The sequence below is a fragment of the Thunnus albacares genome, chromosome 4 (genome assembly GCF_914725855.1).
Source record: "Thunnus albacares chromosome 4, fThuAlb1.1, whole genome shotgun sequence".
In the NCBI taxonomy this organism is placed as follows: domain Eukaryota; kingdom Metazoa; phylum Chordata; class Actinopteri; order Scombriformes; family Scombridae; genus Thunnus; species Thunnus albacares.
Genome location: NC_058109.1, coordinates 7,800,090 through 7,818,291, shown reverse-complemented (window position 1 = coordinate 7,818,291; position 18,202 = coordinate 7,800,090). Strand labels below are relative to the sequence as shown.

The window sequence follows — 18,202 nt, the reverse complement described above, 5'->3', positions numbered from 1 at the left end:
TAATTTAGTGGGGCGTGATTATTCAATGAAAACATATTCTAAGGGCCAGACATCAATATTAAAATCCTTTTCCTTGTTGTAAAAGAAAAGCATATTGATGAGCTCTTTGCTTCCAAATAAATATTTCATCCTTCACAGTTGCCTCACTAATGCCTGCACCGTTTTTATTGAACCAAATCAATAACTGTTAATCTACCATGTGACCCTGTGGGGCTCAGTAGATTATAATTAACCTGTGAAAACGTCTGTAATTACTCTGACATCAAACAGAAGCCTCCACGGTAAAAGTGTTACAGCTCTAAATGACAGCAGGACTCCTTCAACCATTTGATTCATATTTTTTACACTTTAGAGGTGTTTGTTTTATTATTGAGTCTCTTTATAATGATTCACTACTTTATCTTATTTATGTTGCTGTTTCCTTTAATTTCCCAGGAAGGAAATTATACATTATGTAACTGTAAATTAATAGGTTCTCTTTCTAGAAAGGACTGTATACTTTGATTTTCATTTTCGATTAGTACACTTTTTATTAATTAATTGGAACGGTAACTCTGAGAAATTTTAAGTTAAAAAAAATGAAATAATATTTATTTTGGTTTAAATGTAGCAGTACCTCAGATTCCTCAAGTAATCATCAACTTCTTATAAACTCTCCCCCCTATAATTAATACCACATTAGGGGTGCAACTGATGATTACTTTCGTTAGCAAATAATCTGCCAATAATTTTAAACCTGTTATAATTCTGTCGATTGACTAATGAATTAAACAACTAATACTTGCAGTGCTATACCACATTACAGAAAACACCTTCTGACATTGCTAGGAGATTTTAGACCCATAAAATAAAACTTAAGCTTTGATTTTAGTTATTTCCAGTCAAGACAAAGACAATGTTGCTCCAGAAGTGAATATGTTGATAAAAAATATAAACCACTATCATGACCTTTTCTCTTGATTGATTCCATTTAAGTCTCCGGGTCGGGGGGTTTCAGTAAGAACACAATACCACTTTGTGTGAGTCACTGAAGTGAAGGGAGTAACAGTAGAGAAACAATAGAGTATAATTTATTCCAGTTCATTAACTGCCAGCGCTGGTTTGTAAGAAAGTAAGACTGATGGAGTTTTTTGGGTCTATTCGTCATACTGGAGTGAACAGGGTGGACATCCTGTGTTAGACTGAGCAGAGGGGGAAACGCCCGGGAAGGAACGGGTTGCTGGTCTAAAAATACAGACATATACAAAAGGAAGGGCACAACGTGAGGACCAAGGGCCTCGAGGGTCCGAATGTACAATAATCTACAGTCAGAGCTCGAGATAAAAAAAGTACATTTACTCAAGTATGGTTATTTTATACTTTTCCTACATTCAGAGGGAACAGACAGTCTTGGTGCATTCGATGTAAAAACATTTTCAAGGACGAGACATTTAACTACATGTGTACTGTTGCATTTATGAGTTATGAGAGTAAAGTTGTAATTTCTAGAAAAAAGTAATAATATTATGAGAATAATATTGTAATTTTATGATAAAGAAGTTCAAGTATTGCAAGCAAACAGTAAAGTTTTAATTTCATGAGAACTGGACTGAAGTTCTTTGCTCCCTCATCAGGACCAGATTCAATTAATGATTTAATAAAATTATTGAACATACAATATATTAATTATATTAAATATATTATATAAATATATTAACAATTATATTTAAAAACTCAAACATGGGTTTAGTGTTAAATTACTCTTTAAAGCTTTATGTAAAAACTTCCTGGTTGAAATTCTGTGACAACACAACAGACAGCATCACTTCCTGAACGGCACTTCAGTCAATCTTTTTCATTTTTATGTCATATTAAACGGTGAGGACGTACTGCCACCACAGCATCAGGAAGTATTTAAACTTGTGCGAGTAAAAGGTAACATTTCTTACTTACAATAAAGCTTTTCAGAGATATTTCACCAGTTTTTGAGACAACAGCAGAGTCTAAAACTGTGTAAACTTAAACGGGGCAACAGCAGAGAAGTTTAGAGGAGCTGAACTTACGTTGATGTCCAGACTGCAGAGACTGAGGGAGTCGGCATCTCTGCTGGCTTGCTTCCTCTTCTTCTGCAACACACAAAACACAGCAAACATTATGTTAGACAGAGAACAGATGTTTTAGATTTTAAGGAGCATTGATTAATGGAAACATATTCATTTTATCCAGTTACTCCCTTTTACAGCTCCACTAAATTATGTTTTTAATATCACACTGAATCAAATGTAATGCAACCGAATCTGTTGTAGTGATGAACCCACTAACACCAGACCTGCAGCTCTATGTAGCTTTTAGCTCATTACTTTGGTTCCAGGTTGATCAGTTTGCAACGCTCTTTTCCGTCCAGTTACACCATAGTCAGTGCCTGTTGCTGGAAGTTTTTGCCCAAAATGTGCCATACAGATAACAGTAAGTAAACAAGTATTAGCAATAAAATACACTCCAGGTAAAAGAAGGATGAGAAGAGAAAGGAAAGTAGAAGAAATCTTTTTTAATTTTTATTGTTATTTTACACACATGTGTACTGTATATCCACATAGAAAAGGACAACTATAAAAAAATAAAGCGCTACTAATAAAAATACAAAAATACAGAAGCCCTGAGAGGCAAGTGAGGAATAAAAAATTCTGGTGGTCCAAATTTCTAAGTTATGTGTTCATGGCTTAAGATCGAGTGAAAAAAAAGGTTTTGCCAGGAAAACCTTTCTTAGTTCCTTAATTTTTTTTCCATCTTTGAAACAGATGGGAAAAAGTTTTGGCAGGTGAATTTTTTTTTGTTAGGATAATTTTTGAAATTGTTTGTTGTTGTAATTCTCATTCCAGCCACAAGAGGCTAAAGTGCACCATTACCCCATGTTCTAAATAGGACTAAAAACATTCATGTTTTCTTCCAAGTGACAAAAGAAAGACATGACTGTAATGTTACATAACTTACTAACACACAATATATGTTCCTTGTGTTTACAGTGCATGGAGAAATTAAAACTCGCCTGGAAGAAAACATGAATGATCCTGACAAAAAGAAATTTCACCTGCCAAAACTTTTTATTTTCACGTTTTCACAGGTGGAAAAAAAGTAACTTTTAAAAAGGATCGAGGCAAAACTTTTTTTTCCACCTGTTTCAAAGATGGAAAAACATTAAGGAACTTTGAAAGATTACCCTGGCAAAACCTTTTTTTCACTTGTTATTAAGTCATAAACACATGACAGAAAACAAGTTAGATACTACTTAGAAAATGGATCACCAGAATTTGTTTTTCCTCACTTGCCTCTCAGGGCTTCTGTCCAAAACACATAAACAAACATACAAAAAATATATAAATAAATAAAAGCCTGTAGAGAAATGACAGGAAAACAGGGAGGGAGAGACACAACAAAGTTCCCCAGCCAGACTCTGGAGCTGGGGATAGAAGATTTTTGCACAACAACAGTGATAGTTTACGATCTTATCTCATGTTCTGACCGTTAACTTTAGACGAATGTGGAGTAAAAGTAGAAAGACTCAAATGGACCAAATAGAAATCGACTACATGAGTAAAGTACGAGAACCTGACAACTGTTTTTAAGAGCTTGAGTAAATATACTTTGGTAAATATACAGTGGTTGCCAACACGAGGGTCACAAGATAAATCTGTGGGTTAACAAGATCATAAACCAGACATGAAAGTAGAACAAAATATTGATGCTACATAAAATTGTGTTGATGTTTTTATTCAACTTTCCTCTAATCTTTGCTTTGGTCCCTGTGAATTACTGCATTATTTTATATTCTGGCCTTAAAACAAGGGGAAAAAAATGCTCTTTGATTGAACTGATAATATCTCATTTCTAGAGAAGTTGAGTCTTTTTGAATGGGAGTCAGTTGGAGTCATTAGCAGCCACTGGCTTCAGCTTCAGACTGTGGTAGTTGTCGCTTGGGAACAAATGGTCCAAGAAGTACTTGTACAAAAGGTCAGGAGTGAAGATCTTAGTTAATGTCAGTGTTTCCTTGAGTATCTGTGCTGCTCCTGTTTCCAAAGTGATGCTACTCTTGTTCAGATGCTACGATTAGTATGAAAGTACTAAGAACAACATGATCATGATGATCTTTTGCTTTTCTTTTTTGACATTTCTATACGAGTAAATGGTCACATATTTATCACTGATTCTGTTTAAGCCAGGTAACCTCTGTGGTAACTACGGCAACCGTATCTGGTAGGAAGCTGTGCAGGTGCAGTTGTGTGACAATGAGCAAAACAGTTCCTGTACGCTGCCATGACGACAAAAACAGGAAGAAATCACAAACATCTGATCAGGCAGGTCACTGAGGACAAACAGCTGTATGTTAAAGAGGAGAGAAGAGGAGAGGAGAGGAGAGGAAGAGGAGAGGAGAACAGAGGGAGGAAGAGAAGAGAAGAGAGGTGAGGAGAGGAGGAGGGGAGCACAGAGGAGACAGGAGAGGAGAGGAAGAGGAGGGGAGAGGAGAGGAAGGGAGAGAGGAGAGGAGAGGAGATGAAGAGGGGAGAGGAGAGGTGAAGAGAGGAGAGAGGAGGAGGAGAGGAGAGGAGGAGGGGAAAGGAGAGGTGAAAGGTGAAAAGAGGAGAGAGGAGGAGGAGAAGAGAGAAGAGGTGAGGAGAGGAGAGGAGAGGAGAGGAGGAGAAGAGAGGAGATGAGAGGAGAAAAATAGAGGAGGAAAAGAGAGGAATTGAGAGGAGGAGGAAAGAGGAGAGGAGGAAAGTGAAGAGGAGAGGAGAGAAAGAGAGAAGATGAGAGGAGGAGGAAAGAGGAGAGGAGAGAAGAACAGAGGGGAGGAGGAAAAGAGAGGAGAGAAGGAGGAGGAAAGAGGAGAGGAGAGCAGGAGAGGAGAGGAGGAAAATGAAGGGGAGGGGAGAGGAGGAAAAGGGAGGAAGGCAGGAGAGGAGAGGAGGGGAGAGGAGGAAAAGGGAGGAAGGCAAGAGAGGAGAGGAGGAGGAGAGGAGGAAAAGAGAGGAGAGGAGGATGTTGGGAACAGTGTAGCAGAGAGAAACAATAGCAGGATGTCTGCTGTTTGTTCAGTATTGTGTTCAGACTTTGTTGTTGGCCGGACGTTATATAACCTGGCAGACTTTACCTTTAACTCACTGTCTCTATTGAAACCAGAGAGGAGGAGTCTGGTCCTCCCGCCCATATAAGGTCTGTCAGCTTCCTCTAACATTCACCGCTACCTATCAATCAGCTGGAAATTAAATATCACAGGGAATAACTGAACATTTCTGTGTTAACAAGTCTACAGCGACGCTACCAGCTCTGTGAGGCTGCACGTGGTCACAGTGGTGCTTTGAGCTAAACGCTAACATCAATATGCTAACATGCTAATGTTTAGCAGGTGTAATGTTTACCATGATCACAACATTTGCTAATTAGCACTAAACACAAAGTGCAGCTGAGGCTGAAGGGAATGTTATTAGTCTTGCAGGTATTTAGTCATAAACTAAAGTATTGGACGCACTATTTTTTTTTACCTGATGATGGCGCTAGATGAAACGCTTTTAGTTATTAAAACAGTAAATAATAAAAGTTAATATAATTCATATTATAATTCATCCTGAGGGGAACATGAATGTCAGATGATCACCAAAGGCAATGGGATTAATCCTCTGGGGAACATGAATGTCTGTACAAAATTTCATGTAATACCATTCAATACCATTTGTTGAGATATTTCAGCCTGGACCAAAGCTATGGACTGACAGACAGACACTGTTATTCCCACTGTAGAACTTTGCTGCTAACGTGGATAATCAAAATGACCATGCATCTATTTTTTCACTGGGGGGAACTTGTCCCAGTAAGGCCGCATAAACCTGTCCTGGAGCAAAAACAAGCTCTAGGCCACTATTGATCACTCTGTTTGTGGTAATCCTGTTTAACACCAATGTATTTAGGAATATGCACCATTTGTCACAAGGCCCCTCTACAAGAAAGGTAGTCATTGTTTCAGTTTATAATGTGCTACAGTGGTATGCTTCAAACCATCTGACACACAAAGAATATGTCATTGTTGATTATTTCCAAACTGTAATTTTAATATTATTTATATTATTATTTATTTTTATATTTGTCATGACAACTTGACATCAGGGGACACAGACTGAAAATTCAGTGTAGTTAGAGGAGGAGTGTTTCTTGGTAAATAAAGAAAAAAAGATCTGCATTATGGGAATACTGCAAAAACTTTAACTATCCCTGTGGTCACATCAGTGTCAGCATCACACTGGGGCTCAGACCCCTTCAGCTACACATTCCTCCCTCCACGCATTGTAAAAAAAAAAAAAAAAAAAAAAAAAACAACTACATGTTTATATGTGCATATTTTAATATACACAATATATGAACAAATAGTTAAAGACAAAAAAAAATTACTTCATCAAAATTCAACAGTATGACACTAAGTGCATTAAAGCAAAACAGTAAAACAACGGTATGGTGCTACAGTGCAGTTTTAATGACACTTATCCAAACTGGTCGGTTATTCCTGCTCCCTCTAACAGTGTGAAGTTAGCTGTGGTGCTTTTATTACAGTTTTATGGTTTTTGTTTCTTGTGTCAATCACAATGAATATCAGGAAGTGGTTTGTATTGTGTTGGATAATAATCTCATTTACTCTCGTATATGTGCGAAACACTCTGACCTGAGTACCTGACTGGATAGATGAAATGCAGATGAAGTCTATGATCATCAGACTGATTTGGATCATAATAATAACAATGCATTCTGCATCATACAGTACGCACATTAAGGTGTTCAGTATCTATAAGAAAAATCCATGTGAAGTCATCCATAGTAATTAAGTGTAACTGAATAGACAGTGTACAGAAATTACACAAAATTTCAAATTTGTACCACAAAGTCTTTGGAAGATATCTTGATTTGACTAATTTGGGGAGTTAAAGCTTCATATTAGCTTCAAATAAACTTTTAAATGTATTTTTGCTGAAAAACTAGGACTGTGGATTTTGTCCCCCATCACTTATATTAAAAGCACATTTGGAGGGTATTTTTTAATGGCTGGTATTAACAGAAGGAATGATTACAAAACCAAAACCCTTGACTCTTGTTTTCAGACACACATGAAACATCGTGTACTTTCTTCCACCACACGCTCACAGAGACTCACCCGATAGTAAACAAACAGACAGCAGCCCATCATCAGGATCAGATCTGCTCCTCAAACACAGTTCAAGTGTTAATTAATTCTCCGCAGTCACATCTGCTGCTCCTCTTCCTCCAGGTCACTTTGTTTTTATCCCAAAGTCACATCAGAGGTCCTCTCTTTTCTCCTCCTCACATCTGCAATCAATTTTTCTTTCTCTTTTTTTGATTCCTCTCTCCTCCTTTCAATCACCTCCTTCACAGTCACATCGCTTTTTTCCCCCTTTTTCCCTTTTCTTGTTGTTTCTCAACTCGACTTTTCTTTTCTGCTCTCCTTCTCTTCACCTCCTCATTCCGAACTTGTTTTTCTCCTCTTTTATCACTCCTTCTCTTCACCTCCTGTTTTCTACCTTCTTCTTTTCTCCTGCTCTCCTCCGCTTCCTCAGTCACAATCTAAACTTCTTCAGCTTCACCTCCTCTCTGAGTGGATCTACAGACTCTCAAGAATCCTTCACATTGTGTGTGTGTGTGTGTGTGTGTGTATGTGTGTGTGTGTGTGTGTGTCCACTCAGTTCCCATTGGACAAACAGGAAGTGACGGTCGTCGGGGGAAACAAGCTGCCGCTATAATTAGGAGCTACAGGAGACACTATGACACCAGAAGTAGACAGGAGAAGACTATTAACTGCGGTTTACAAAAATCCTACAGAAAAAAAAAATCCGCCCCTGTCTTACGAAAAGTGACGACTAAACAGAATACTATTTTTGTCAGGTAGCCAAACCTTACGGGAAGGTCCATTATTACTTATTTTTGTAGTTTTGGCCATCATTCCAGGATTTCACATAGCTTTTTTGTTAATGTTTTTGTGTTTTTATTCAAACCGACCATAAAATAATGGCAATAATATAAACCACAGTGAGAATTCTAAAAAAAATACCTTAAATGGAAATCAAGCCAAGTAGAGCTAGATTAATCAATTAGCTGATTGGCAGAAAATGAATCTGCAACTATCTTGATAAATCAAATCAACTCATTTAACTCATCTTTCAAAGCAAAAATGCCAAAACTCACCATTTCCAGCTTCTCAAATACAAATAATTTGCTGGTTTTCTTTGTCTTTGATGATATTTATACTAAATAAATATCTAACAATGTAAATACGTCAACTTGGGCTTTGAGAATTATTAACAGCATGCCTCATTTTTATCTGAAATTTTATATACCAAACGATTAATCAAAAGATTAATCAGAAGATTGATTGTTAACTATCATTAGTTGCAGTCCTAAAGCAGAAGTAATCACCTGTTCCAAACCTGTCCCCTAAAATTGACATTAATAACAGACTAATTTGCATTAGTTGGACATGAAACGTGTTCGTGGTCCAACACCTCTGAAAAAGGAGGTCAGAGTGGAGGAAAGGGTCAACAAAGACCGCCGTTCACATCCTGTTTTCTACCAACGGTCAGCATTGTTTTCTTTCACACATGACCACGGTCATTCCCCCACTTTAATCGACTAGTTGTTGTACTTAAATCCTCATTAAGATGGACATTAGCACTGAGTGAAACAACAGAACCACGTCTTTGATTTAAATGGGACTGTTGTGCTGGAGTTGCTCAAGCAAAAAAAAGCAGAAGTTATCAAGCAAAAAAGCTGGCTCAACATTTGTTATTTAATGCTTTTATTCAAAGTACTTAAAGAGGAACTTAACACTAAATCCACTTTTTTGAAGTAGTGAATTTTAAAATGGCAAAAATTACATATAGTCACTTTATTACACTCATCAATTGATCATATTTTTAAGTGTTCATTACAGTTATTTTCCTCTTTCCAGAGAAAATCCAGTTTTTCTGACCTCTAGACCCCCCCAAAAAAATCTATGACGTATGCTGGGACACTCCACCCCCGAACCACAGGGCGATGTCACGTTTCTTGTAAGCTCTGTTTATTATCACTTTGGAAACCCCTTTTCTTTTGTTTGGTAAGTGGTGTTAAAGCCATAATACACTCTGAGTCAGAATCAAAGGAGCTTTTTCATTTCCTCCTCACTCAGGATCGGCTGATATGGAGACACCACGTCATGCACCATCTCTTAAATAAGTGTGCAGTTATCACGTTGCAGTGAATAATATGGATCAGTTAACGTGCAGGATTAGTTCTTACCCCTCTGAAGGACCAGCCGTCAGGGGAGAGAAGAGAGAAGGAGGAAGTCTTCTTTTGCAGCTTCCACCTGAAGGAAGGACAGAGAGAAAGGAAGACAGACAAGCGAAGATTAATTCATCAGCGTTTCCTGAACTCTACAGAGCAACTGAGACGTACAAGGACCAGCACTCACTTTTACTGAATACACACACACACACACGCACAAAGACATTTGATGAGATTTCTATTAAAATAAGTAACAATAAATTTCTTTTGACTAAGGCAAGACTGAGAAACCAAAACAATACCCCTCAGTGTACACTTCATAAACAAACAAGCAACGTTAGTGTTATTTTACATTGTTTTTTTAGTCGAGTTATTGAACAGCTTCAGAGGAAACGAGCAAAGATGACAAGACTCCTGATACTACTCTATGTTTTCTAACGTGTGATCTTCTGATATGTATTTTCTTCTGATCAATAATCAGTGAAATCTTATTTAGAATCGAACCTTGTTGTGTCGAGATCAGATGAAAATGTATTTAATTTTTTTTCAGGCTTATTGACTTCAATCCTTATTCAATTTGTTTGCATCTGTGTATTTATGTATGTATGCAGGTTGCTATATATAATACATTTAATTGTGAATTGATCTAGATTTTTTTAGAACTGCAACAAATAGTTGATTAGTCAATAAACTGAAAATTACTCTGCAACTATCTTTGTAATCAATAATCATCAAGTCTCTTTCAAAGTAGAAATTCCCCAAATTCATTAGTTGTAGCTTCTTAATTGTTCATTTTTGCAGTTTTTCGTGATAGTAAACTGAATGACTTTGGGTTTTAAACTGTTGATCAGACAAAATAAGCAAACAGAAGACATCACCTTGGGCTTTAGGACATTGTGATGCATTTTTTTTGCAATTTTCTGACATTTTATAAACCAAACAATTGACTGATTAATCAAGAAAACAATAAACAGATGAATTTATTATTAAAATAATTGTTAGTTGCAGCCCTAAAAGATCCAAACCTATAAATCCTTGAGAAAGAGGCAGGATTTGATTTATACACAGTTTTTCACTTGTATGTTGAAGGTAGTGGTTCAGCTTGGGGTTTGAGCAGAGCTCCATCTGGTGGTTTCTGTTGGTCAGAACATGTAAACACAAAATAAACAAAAAGTTCTTGAGAATCTTGACATATTTATCGTGAAAGTTTATTTTATTTTAAGAGGCTCTTTTGGACAGAAAACAAAGCGGACAGAGAGGAAACTGTGAGAAAGTTGAACAGACACACACACACACACAAAAAGGTCAACAACAGTCCCGACACATTACATCATCACACACCCTCAGCTGGAGTGTGTGTGTGTGTGTGTGTGTGTGTTTGTAAGAGAGAGAGAGATCGAGGAAGGAGTGAACAGATGATATAGATGAGAGAGAGACATAGAGCAGCGCTCTTCTGTTTCCTGCCTTCTGACACTTTACCTAAAAAAGGAAAGACACACACAGTTGTGTTTCCATCACTTCAGAGGTCATTACACTGACTTACATTAAAACCTTGGAGAAATGCCCTAACCCTAACCATAACCACTACTTGCCTTACCCTAAACCGAGTCTTCATCCTAAATTTATTTCATTTATTTCATCATTTATGTTATGGGGGCTTGCTTTTTGTCTCCGAAAGCGAGGTGAGTCCACACAACGTGACTGTGTAATCAGATTAATGTCCCCACAACGTACAAATCTATCAACCTCTACAAAAAATCAATCTGTTACTTAACAGAATCTGAAGCTCTCTGATTGGGTGTTTCTTACAGCAATTGTCTCTGGGTGTCATACTTTGCTTATATGTTGAAGTTTTATGGATGCAGTTTCATCTCTGCTGTTATTTTCTTTTCAATCAGCGAATCAGCGTCATTTTTTCAGCTCATTGTCTCATTGTTTGTGGTGATAAGTCAACCAAGAGAGTTTCAAAATGAGCAATAATGTTTCATCAGCATCAATGCAGCTTTAACTGCACCACCCTTCCTCTGTAGGTGCAAGGGGGTTTGGTGGGAACCAGGATCCTGTATAACGTCTGGCAGTCTTAGGCAGTGACCTCATTTAGGGTCCTAGTGGCCTGAGGGTGGGTAGAAGCTCTTCCAGAGCCTTTCAGTGCTGGCCTGGTGTATCCGGTACCGGGGAGAAAAAGCTGTTATCCAGGTGGTTGGGGTCCTTAATAATTCTCCTTATTCTTGCAGCACCTGGTGTAAATATCCTTTACGCAGGGTAGAGCACTGCCTATTGTATGTTCAGCCAAACAAACCACTCTTTGTAGGGCCCTGGGGTCCTGTTAGGTGCTGTTTCTGTACCAGGCAGTAATGTTCCCTGTCAGGATGCTCATAATGGTGCAGGAGTAGATATTCCTCAGTATTTGAATTTCCTCATGCGTCTAAGGTGAAACAGTCTCTGCCTTGCCTTTCTCATCACTGAGCCAGTATGCAGCGCCCAGGTCAGGCCCTCGGTGATGTGTATGCCAAGGTAAGTTGTCCACCCTGTCGACCGAAGACCTGTTGATATTAAGAAGGGCGTAGTTCCTTCCCTGCTAGGTTGTTGTCCTGACACCAGCGGGTCAGGTCCTCTACTTCCGCAGACACAGCCCTGGGGTGCTCCGGTGTTAAGGATGAGGGTAGAAGAGGTGTGTCCACCTACCCTCACCACCTGGGGTCTGCCCATCAAGAAGTCAAGGATCCACATGCACAGTGAGGTGTTTAATCCCAGATCCTTGAGCTTTGTGACGAAGCGGGAGGGAACTATGGTGTTAAACGCTGAACTGTAGTCAGTGACGCGTAATCTCACATAGCTCCCTTTCTTGTCCAAGTGAGATAGGGTGGTGCGGAGGATGTGTGCTATGGCGTCTTCCATTGATCGGTTGGGACGGTAGACAAACTGTAGTGGGTGCAGTGTGCAGGTTAGTGAGGAACAGATGTAATCCTTGACCAGCCATTCAAAACACTTCATCACTACAGAGGTGAGTGCCACTGGGCGGTAGTTATTCAGGCAGGCTGGTCTTAATTTCTTGGGTACAGGAGTGATGGTGGACCTCTTGGAGCATGTGGGTATGACAGACTGAGCCAGGGACAGGTTGCATATCATTGTGAACACCGGCACTAGTTCGTCAGCACATAGTTCGAGGACCCGCCCACTGATACTGCTTGATACCGCTATGCTTTCTTGGTGTTCACACGCTTGAAAGCCTTCCTGACGTCATGCTCAGAAAGGGCGATAGGTGTGAAAGGTGCACCCACCCATCTATTAACCTCTTCTTCAGCTGTTTTTGCTTGCTGGCTGCCAATGGCCTCAATGCGAGTATAAAAGTTGTTTGGCTCATTTGCTAGATATGCATCAGTACTTGACAAAGGGGGTGGGCGGCTTGAAATCTGTCGTAGTTCTTAGACCTTGCCACATCTTCCTGAGATTGTCCTCCTGGAATTGTAGTTCCACTTTCTTCTCCACTTTCTTTCCTTTTTGCCTCCTTTACTGCTCTGCTTACACTGTAGGCTGCTGCTTTATAATTGTCCATGTTTCCACACTGCAACCCTAAATTGTAGGTTGCAGTGTGTGTTTATGGCATCCTGGATGGTTCTGGTAATCCATGGTTTCTGGTTGCGGAATGATTTAACTGTAGTTTTTGGGTACAGTTGCTTCTGTTGTTCCACTAATTAAATCCACCACAGACTCAGTGAATCCATTGATGTCATCGGTCATGTCGACCGTGGTGTCCTTGAATGGCTCCAGACTGCGTCATGTACTGCAGACTGTAGGGCGGCCTCTGATTTCCTGACCTCTCATGTCACTGGGGGCATGCAGTGTTTACATACTTTGACTTAGGCAAGATGGCCGCATGGTCGCTTTTCTCAAACGCGGGTAGCAATTCCGTTCTGTAGCTGTTTTTGAATGGCGTGTAGAAGTGATCCAGAGTGTTTATTCCCCTTGTGGCACAGTCAATATGTTGATGGAAGACTTCCATCAACATGCTACATTTTTCCGCTCAAGTAATGATATCCATTACAGAATCATACATGTAGGAAAATGTACGCGTATTTTATATCAGCACTGTGTCAAATGTACTGTCAGTTTACACCCAAAGTTTGCTAACATTAGCCACTGGTTGTACCTGCACAGATAAGGCCTAAGTGTTAAAACCTTTGACTGTATTGTATTAACAATAGAAGAATACGTAACCATTCAAAAAACTCAGTGAAGTATTTCTGACTGCTTTCACACTGCTATCCATCTTATTTGTTAGGCTGAGCTTTAGCTTTAGCATCAGTTAAATATAAAGAGTACACAAACATTTGCAATACTGTAGAAGAACTGTTTGCTGAGAGTGGAAGCAAGAAAATGAAGATTTTTGAAAACTCAGGTGCCATGTGATGGATGTGGATCTAGACATTTGTATATGCATTGCATGCATTGCATGCATTGCATGCATTGCATGCATTGCATGCATTGCATGGCGGACTGATTCGTGATGTAGACGACAGTAACACCAACTCTGTGACAGCATGGGAGGGAGTGATGGGAGGTGATCTTTTTGTAAAAGTTTTAAAATCAATAAAAAGAACCTTGAAAGAAAGAAAAGAACAATATGGACTCTTTTCTGGAGTCTTTTTCAGGTCTTCTTGAGCTGCATTGTAGGACAATTTAAGGTTCACTACAGAGGGAACAACATAACAAAATGGAAAACACACTGTGGTGGTGGTTTATCATCACAAAGTGCTGTTTTATCAGCATAAAAACCTGAAACCAAACAGAAACTTATTCTGCATTTTTATCTGATCAAAGCTTTGTAGTCTGTCCTCCCTGTGTGTGTGTGTGTGTGTGTGTGTGTGTGTGTGTTTAAATATGTGTGTGTTTAAGTGTATGACTAATTCATTCCAGGGAGTTGCAGTGCTTTTTCCAATAGCACAAATCATCCCACAACACACACACACACACACACACACACACGCACACACACACACACACACACATCCATAATCCAGATCAGAGGTGTCTTTGGCTGCAGGCTCTTGCCTCTCTCTCTCTTTTTCTCTTGTTGAATCTTTTACCCCTCATCTGTTTTTAATCTCTCTCTCTCTCTAAGTAAAGATTCAGTTGTCAGACTCAAACATGCATTCGGTGTTCAGAAAGAAGTTAAAAAGCTCCTGTGAAGAGCCTAAACTTTAGTAAAACTAACACACAGTTTCAAAGACAGATTAGATTAGGCTGAAAGTTCTGTTGGGATTTGGTGACAGTAACTGCAGCCTTATCATTAAAACTGTGCAAACATCGACAATTCCATTAAAGTGAGAAAACTAATTAAAATGAGAAAGCCAGTGAAGACCATGTGATATGATTAAAAGCTCCAGAACAAGTAAGTAAGTGGATCTTGGGTGGAGTTTGTTTTGCGAAATGCTGTTTCAAAAGTCAGGAGTCTACAGTTAGGATCAGCTATTGCATTAAAACTCAATTATATGTGATTATGAGGACGAATCTCCTTTCTGGGATTTTATTATGAAACACCAACAAAAGAAACTGTAATTTACTGCTGAACGAGACAAGGATTCTCTTCCTCTATAAACACTGTCTTATTTTTACAGCAGGTGGGATGACATTATTTCCTGCTGAGGAAAAAGCTGAACATGATGTCAGGGCCTTGGTTCAGGAAACATCAGAGGAAACGCTGCTCCGCCTGTCAGAGACAAGCTGACATCAGGTCAGACTTACAAACATCAGCTCAGAACTGAACCCGTTCACCCAATTTGAAATATTTTCATTACTCAACAGCTACTTTACGTAAGATTATAAAATCATTTGTTTCCTAATTTGACATTTCCTTTTTCGAAAATCATTATCATATCACTGTAAACTGAAAGCATTTAAAATATTTATAGTAACTTGTATAATGAAGTTCTCAAATGTTAAATATCATCTAAGCACGAGCAGCCGCACAAGATCTTTGCCTATAAAAACAGTATGTTGCAATAACAATTATTCAGCTGTGTTTCACTTCCACCTGCTTTCACATTTTAATAAGCAGAGTTGTAGTATAATTACTAGGTTTGATTGGTAATGTAGTACTTATGTCTATTAGTTCATTGTAAGGCTGCAACTAATGATTATATATCAGAAATGGTCACTGTCAATGATCATCATTTCCCAAAATGTCTTTTTTAGTCCCGACCAACAGTCCACAACACAAAGATATTCAGTTTACAATCATAGAGGACTAAAGAAACCAGAAAATATTCATATTTTGGCATTTCTTCTTAAAAAATGCCTCAAAACGATTAATAAATTGTCAAAATTGTTGACAATTCATTTTCTGCCAATCGATTAATCAACTAATTGTTGCAGCTCTACCTCCGAGGACACTTTGAATGAAGTTGCTTCAGCTCTAAGTAACATTTTATAGCAATAAAGGTATACATTTCAAACAGTATAAAGGCTCTAGGACAAACAACAACAACAGCCACAAAAGATATACTATATATACTGTATAAAGAAAACAGCTTTGTTTTCAGTTTCTTGTTGAGGACAATTTTAAGACTCTGGACTGCTGCAGACATTTGAACTGATCAAAACTGTTAATCACCACACAAACACTCGCTCACGCCTCCTGGAACCAGCAGTGCAGCATACTGCTGGCAGAAACGTGATGATTAGTGACAGAACAAAGCAGCAGAACAAACATCACCTGAACAACATTGTCATTTTCTCCCGACAGCAGCAGAACCACATTCCTCCAAAGATCAACACTGAATGCTTCAGGTCGCCTCAGTGCTGCGTCTCCTCGCCTGTTATTACGACTGTACGGCAGCATTGACATGAAGACTCACACTGCTTCAGCTCTTATTAAAACTTTAGAGATTTATCTTGAATATCTTAATGTAAAAACACCACATCAATGTTTTTTATATTAACTATAAATCAAATAACTCTGAGCTTTTTAGCCTCTTTTGGCTCCTAGTTTTGGTTGCATGTCAGATTTACTGTTAAATTCAAGCAGACAGACAGAGTTAAGACTAGTTGGTGAAGAAAGTGGAACATCTAGCAGCTAAAGAGCCAGATACTTTTCTCAGGAGCTGGTGGAGACCAAACCAGAGCTAAAAGGAGAGTGAATATTGGATTTGTACTCATCGTGTGGACACAAACACGACTCCAATGGGATTATAATGTTGCTTTGTGCCTGCTGGGTGTGTAAATAAGCAGCTGTTTGCTTATATGTTAGCTATAACAACTTTATAAAGTGATATAAGTCAAGGCTGCGTGTGGGTCAACTTAGTATGAAGTTCTTATGCCCCCTAGTGGCCAAAAAATCAATTCATGCAGCTTTAAAATGGATAAAAGGCACATTTAACACTCTGTAGTTTCATCTTTTATTAATTACTTTGAAGGATTCTGGTCTCTAATCAGCTGTTTTCCACGTTTCTCTTCACTTTCTGTCGCTGGTAGTGTTTTTCTAAACTGACCTTGCAGCAGGAAGACCTCAATTATTGTAAACCGCTGTGAACAGCATCCTCCTGCAGCAGGAAATGGAAGGACAACGTTTGGACGTATGAGGACAGAGAATCTAAGGTGAGAATCAGTTTAACTGACCTACAGTTGTATTGTTGGACGATATGACCATATAAGAATGACATTTGTACAGCAGCAGAGATTTTCTGATATTGTTAATGGTGAGATTTATTCCTCTAATATCTCTTTTTGTTTTAGGTCGTTGTGGACAATGTTGCACATCAATAAGCAGATCAGGTTTTGGTGATGTTTTGCATTAATGTACCTTGTTTTTTTCTGATATTTAATTTGCTGGTATAATATAATTATTACACGTTTATTTTATCAATAAACTGTTCATCCATTAATTATATGAAAAATGTACTAGATCACAATATTTATCACTGCATTTTACAATTACACATACATTAGGGCTGCAGCTAATGATTATTTTCATCATTGATTCATCTGTTGATTATTTTCTCGATTAATCATTTAGTCTATAAAATGTTTAAATTTTTCCATTTGTGGAAAAATGTTGTTCACAGTTATCAGAGCCCGTAGCGATGTCTTCAGTTTGCTTGTTTTGTTCAACCAACAGTCCAAAACCTTAAGATTTTTAATTTACTGTCACATTAGACAAAAAATCCTCACATTTGAGAAGCTGAAACCAGATAGATTTTTTTGCCTTTTTGCTTGAAAAATGACAGAAATGATCATTTGATTGTCAACATAGTTGCTGACTAAACAATTTATTTACTAATCATTGCAGCTCTAGAGGATTTTATTCTTATCGCCTACCCCTGTGTAAACCCATGAGTCTGAGGCTCTGTCAGAGCATCATGGGAGTTGTAGTTACCAGATGTTTACTAAATAATTTTATTTTTGTTAAAATGAGGAGGTGCTCAGGTTAGGATCCAGTACAGCAGCAGATGCTCATTTGTTTTAGAATATAAGGACAGAAAACCTGCAGAAAGTGTTTCAGAAACAATTAAAGCAAGAAAATGAACAGAACATAGATGCTTATCTTAAAGCAGGAGATGATCAAAACCACATATTCTGTTTGTCTGTGGACAGGTTTGTGCCTTTTTCAGTCTGCAACTATTTTATTATTATTGAACTTATTTTCTTGATTAATTGATCAGTTGTTTGGTCCAGAAATTGTAAAAATTATCAATCACTGTTTCCCAGAGACCAAGACGACGTCTTCAAATGTCTTGTTTTGTCCGCAACCCAAAGATATTCACTTTACTGTCACAGAAGACTAAAGAAACCAGTAAATATTTACATTTAAGATGCAGAAATCAGAAATTCAGAGAATTTGGAAAATTTCTCCTTAAAAATACTCAACTTGATTAATTGATTGTATACAGTTGGCAATTACTTTAATAGT

At 38.2% G+C, this 18,202-nt stretch overlaps 1 protein-coding gene across 2 annotated transcripts in view; it reads right to left on the bottom strand.

The window, feature by feature from the left end:
* The window catches only part of arhgef3 (Rho guanine nucleotide exchange factor (GEF) 3), a 34,307-nt gene that overhangs the window by 15,075 nt on the left and 1,030 nt on the right, over positions 1-18,202 (bottom strand). The window contains exons 2-3 of one of the 2 annotated variants that reach the window (XM_044350166.1): positions 9,310-9,376; positions 2,043-2,105 (exon numbers count right to left, since the gene is read on the bottom strand). In XM_044350166.1, the coding sequence (XP_044206101.1) occupies positions 2,043-2,105; positions 9,310-9,376 (130 nt within the window). Of the gene's footprint in view, positions 1-2,042; positions 2,106-7,171; positions 7,693-9,309; positions 9,377-18,202 lie in introns of those variants that run through there. The other variant, XM_044350167.1, reaches the window with a different exon arrangement.